General features: G+C 49.6%; 1 protein-coding gene across 4 annotated transcripts in view; it reads right to left on the bottom strand.

The window, feature by feature from the left end:
• The window catches only part of LOC133640987 (papilin-like), a 47,297-nt gene that overhangs the window by 10,198 nt on the left and 32,099 nt on the right, over positions 1-5,000 (bottom strand). For 2 of the 4 annotated variants that reach the window (XR_009824244.1, XM_062034750.1), the window contains exons 16-20: positions 4,298-4,404; positions 3,435-3,561; positions 1,916-3,341; positions 1,223-1,381; positions 972-1,099 (exon numbers count right to left, since the gene is read on the bottom strand). Coding sequence is in view for 1 of the 4 variants with exons in the window: in XM_062034750.1 (XP_061890734.1) it covers positions 972-1,099; positions 1,223-1,381; positions 1,916-3,341; positions 3,435-3,561; positions 4,298-4,404 (1,947 nt within the window). In the remaining 3 variants the exon portion in view is untranslated. Of the gene's footprint in view, positions 1-971; positions 1,382-1,915; positions 3,342-3,434; positions 3,562-4,297; positions 4,405-5,000 lie in introns of all 4 variants that reach the window. The other 2 variants (XR_009824242.1, XR_009824243.1) reach the window with 1 other exon arrangement.

The raw sequence follows: 5,000 nt of genomic DNA, 5'->3' as shown, positions 1-5,000 counted from the left end.
TATGAGATTTAAGGCAAATATATTGTAAAAAAATGTTTTTTTTGTTTGTTTTTATTTTACAAAAATTATATATGTATGTATGTATATATATATATATATATATATATATATATATATATATATATATATATATATATATATATATATATACATACATACATATATAATTTTTGTAAAAAAATTATATATGTATATATATGTATATATATATATATATATATATATATATATATATATATATATATATATAATGCACCCCCTCCCATCTGTTCAAAGTCTTGTGGCTCTGTGTAACATGTTTATGTGTGCTTATGGCTATCAAGTTTTTTGATAGCCATAGTTTGCAGTTAGTCCAGAAGGGGGCAGCAGGACTTTTAAGAGGGGCCAGGAAACACAAGCATAAAACCCCCAATTCTTGAGACTTTGCACTGGCTCCCTGTTCATTTTAGAACTGATTTTAAAATCTTGCTGTTTGCTTTTATAAACTTTGCATGGACTGGCACCTCAGTATATCTCAGACCTCATCCAAATTTACACTCCTGTATGAGGTCCGAGAGCCAGCTCCAGATCGTGGTGCCCAAGACCAGACTTAAAACCAAGGGAGACAGGGGCCTTCTCTGTGGTCGGCCCTAAGCTCTGGAACACTCTGCCCCTCCATGTTCCAACTGCTCCCACAGTGGAGTGTTTTAAGTCTCCTCTTAAGACCCACTTAGTTCTCGCCAGAACTACAAGGGTCTGGCGAGTCAAGTTAATGTATGTCTGCTCTTGAACGGGATTGTGCTGAAAACCTGAATCTCCCTTTGGGGATTAATAAAGTATTTCTGATTTCTGATTAGGCTCGCGGGTTTGAGAGCCCTGGTCCAGAGGGTCCCAGGTCAGAAAACAACCGTTGTCAGTTCTCAGGACCGTTCTAAATTGGAGCAAGGAATCCAACATTTCCAGGCAATAATTGTAACGTCTGTTAGCCTTACCTGACACAGAGAGGTAAACGTAGCGGTGGTCTCGCTCCTGCCCCCTGGTGGCCACGCACAGGAACCAACCCGAGTCCGACTTGCTGAGAGGACCGACCAGCAGCGATCCATTAGGCTGCTGCTGATACCTGCAGAAGAGAGACTCCGTGAGGACACAAACACCAGGGCTGGGAATCTTTGCGCACCACACGATTCGATTCGAGTCTTGGGGGTTACGATTCGATCCAGAATTGAACAGAGTCCAGTCTGACCTGCGTGAGGACAGTGCAGCACTGTCCTTCCTCCATTCCACCAGCACGCTGGACGACGGCGGCGGTCTAACTCTGCAGGGCAGCACCACCGTCTGGCCCGCCAGAGCCTCCACGGAGTCCGGGTCCGACTGGTCGATGGTCACGGGCGCCAGCGTCAAACTGTCCCGTTGCGAAAGCGGCCAGGACGGAAAAGGGAGAAGAGGAGCGAGTCAGGGAGCAAAGTCACTTTATGCACCACTTTCCCCCACCGAGTCCAAAAAGCGGGCATAAAGAGCGCCAGACAAGTGGGCGGTCAAGTCCAGAAGAGAAAGCCAAAGACGAGTACGGTGAAGGTCCATGCAGCCACAAGACAAAAGGACACACCATTTTTGACAACAGGTTTAGTGACCACACTCAGACGAGGACAGATGAAGCACCACTTTTATTAGCTCGGTGACGACACAATCAACACAGTGAGAAGACACACAAAATGTAGGCGGGTGTGGTGAGGACTTGTCTGGTGTGTCGCCGTGACAAAAAAACTTCCAGGGGGTACGGGGTCGTGGGGGGAGTCTAAAGAGTACAAGAGGTGAGTGAAATTGGTTGAACCCGGATAAAGATTCTTGGTTATGACAGAAGGGGCTTAGGGTGGTTAGGGTGGGGGACCAGCACCGACGTGGAGTGGGCTTAGGGCCGCACCGCTAAAGGTCTTACCTTCCGACCAGGCGGTGGTGATTAGCAGGGACCAAGTAAGGCTTTTTGACCTTCAGGTAGACTCTCGCCCTGTGGGCGTTTCTGGCCGCGGTCGAAGCTGACCTGGCCTTGCCGGTGCCACCGTTCCCATTGTGGCCGTTCCCGTTTTCAACGTTCCCATTGTGGCCGTTCCCGTTGTAGCCATTTCCATTTTCACCGTTACCGTTGTAACCGTTTCCGTTTTCACCGTTTTCGTTTTCACCGTTACCGTTTTCACCGTTTCCATTGGAGCGCTGACTGTATGCGTTGTAGCCGTTTCCATTGTGGCCATTTCCGTTTGGGCGCTCACCATTTCCATTGCGGCTGTTTCCATTGGAGCGCTCAATGTTTCTGTTGCCGTTTTGGCCGTTTCCATTGTAGCCATTACCATTGCGACCGTTTCCGTTGGCCCGCTCGCCGTTTCCGTTGGCCCGCTCGCCGTTTCCATTGGCCCGCTCGCCGTTTCCGTTGGCCCGCTCGCCGTTTCCATTGGCCCGCTCACCGTTTCCATTGGCCCGCTCGCCGTTTCCATTGGCCCGCTCGCCGTTTCTGTTGCCACCATTACCGTTGTAACCGTTTCTGTAGGGGCGGCCGTTTCCATTGCCACCGTTTCCATTGTAGCCATTGGCGTTGCGACCGTTTCCGTTGGCGCGCTCACCGTTTCCGTTGGCGCGCTCACCGTTTCCGTTGGCGCGCTCACCGTTGTGTCCGTTTCCATTGCGGCCGTTTCCGTTGGAGCGCTCCCCGTTTTTGGGCTCACTTATTCCGTAGGCGCGCTGACCGTTTCCGTTGGTGCGCTCATCGTTTCCGTTGGCGCGCTCACCGTTTCCGTTGGCACGCTCACCGTTTCCGTTGGCGCGCTCACCATTGCGGCCATTTCCGTTGGAGTGCTCACCGTTTTTGGGCTCACTTATTCCGTAGGCGCGCTGACCATTTCCGTTGGTGCGCTCATCGTTTCCGTTGGCACGCTCACCGTTGTGTCCGTTTCCATTGCGGCCGTTTCCGTTGGAGCGCTCACCGTTTTTGGGCTCACTTATTCCGTAGGCGCGCTCACCGTTTCCATTGGTGCGCTCACCGTTACCATATGCGTGCTCACCGTTTCCGTTGCCACCGTTACCGTTGTAACCGTTTCCGTTTGAGCGGCCGTTTCCGTTGGCGCCGTTACCGTTGTAACCGTTTCCGTTGGCGCCGCCGTTTCCGTTGTAGTCATTTCCGTTGTGTCCGTTCCCGTTGGACAGTTCGCACACCCTCTGGCACTCGGCCTCAGTCAGGAAGTTGTTGCTGTTTCCGTGGCAACTCCCGTACCAGAACGACACGCACTTGGAGGCGAGGACATTGTAGAAGTAACGTGCGGTCCAGCTGCCGCAGGTGCCGGCTGCTTTGGGCAGTGAGCAGATGGATCGCTCGTCTGGAGGAAACAAACAACAAAATTGTCATTTTTCTCCAGGTCATCTTTTTGATTCGGTTCTAGTCTTTATGCTGGCAGCCAAAGGGCACTCACAAGGACTGGGGGGGTCACGGCAGCCCTCTCCGTTGGGCCCGGTAGCAGGTGTGGCACGGTCATAGCAGCACCCGTAGGTGGTGGTGCGGCACTCGGCGGCGTTCTCGGAAGGCAAGGAGGCAATGAGCTGAGCACACATAGAAAGAACACGATGAGTCTTCTAGTGTTTCAAAGTCGGGTTTTTTTCCTTGCCCTGATGTGGGATCGTTGTGGCTTGTGCAGCCCTTTGAGACACTCGTGATTAAGGGCTATATACCGTAATTTCCGGACTATAAGCCGCACCTGACTATAAGCCGCACCAGCTAAATTTAGGGGAAAATACAGATTGCTCCATATATAAGCCGCACCCGACTATAAGCCGCAGGGTTTTGATGTGTAATTAGCGTAGTATATAGGGGTTCCTGCTACCACGGAGGGGATTGTCGGGACAGAGATGACTGTTTGGGAACGCAAAGCGTCCCATTTATTAACAATAAATCTTTCAGTAAGTCAATCAAACTTTCACATCTTTGACATGGCGAACAGCATTCGTGCAGAGTACAAATAATACAACGGTGCAAAGTAATACAAAGTGCTCGCCTGTACGTTATCAAAATAACCAGCCTACCGGTATATGAAAAGTCAGTCTTTAATCATTGTGTCATCGTCTTCCTCCTGCGTACTAAAACCACCGAAATCCTCTTCGTCGGTGTCGGAGAAGAACAGGCCGTAAATAAGCCGCACCCTTGTATAAGCCGCAGGGACCAGAACGAGGGGGAAAAGTAGCGGCTTGTAGTCCGGAAATTACGGTAAATAAACTCTGATGGAACCATTGCCAAAACCACGCTTTGCGAACATTGGAGGTGTAAAAGTGTGTGGCTTACAGCAGGTAGATTGCAGCCGTGATCGTTGAAGCCCAGAGCCTCGGACACACCGTCGGGGCAGCAGCCGTAATACGACTCGCTGCAGTGGAGCGCCTTGTTGTGTTCGTCTGAAAGGACAAAGGAGAGGAATCAAACAAGGGACCGATCAAGATTGTTGCAAGTGACCACTCGGGACAACATTTCAGAGACGCTCTTCGTTGAAAAGTCACTCATTGATAGCGTTCACTGTGAGGAAACCAGCGACAAACAACAACAAGGACAAGTAAGAGTAAAAATGTAAGTGTAGAAAACAAATGCTTTATTAAAGGCCTACTGAAAGCCACTACTAGCGACCACGCAGTCTGATAGTTTATATATCAATGATGAAATCTTAACATTGCAACACATGCCAATACGGCCGGGTTAACTTATAAAGTGACATTTTAAATTTCCCGCTAAACTTCCGGTTGAAAACGCCTTTGGATGATGACGTATGCTTGTGACGTAGCCAGTGAAACAGAAGTATCCGTACCCCATTGAAGCCAATACGAAATAGCTCTGTTTTCATCTCATCATTCCACAGTATTCTGGACATCTGTGTTGGTGAATCTGTTGCAATTTGTTCATTGCATTATGGAGAAAGAAGCTGAGCAAGCAAAGAAGAAAGTTGTCGGTGCGAAGCGGAGTATTTTGCGAGGGAAGTCAGCAGCAACACAACACAGCC

Source organism: Entelurus aequoreus, linkage group LG23 (assembly GCF_033978785.1).
Source record: "Entelurus aequoreus isolate RoL-2023_Sb linkage group LG23, RoL_Eaeq_v1.1, whole genome shotgun sequence".
Classification (NCBI taxonomy): domain Eukaryota; kingdom Metazoa; phylum Chordata; class Actinopteri; order Syngnathiformes; family Syngnathidae; genus Entelurus; species Entelurus aequoreus.
The sequence above is the reverse complement of the archived record's forward strand: the minus strand, read 5'-3'. Positions and strand labels throughout refer to the sequence as shown.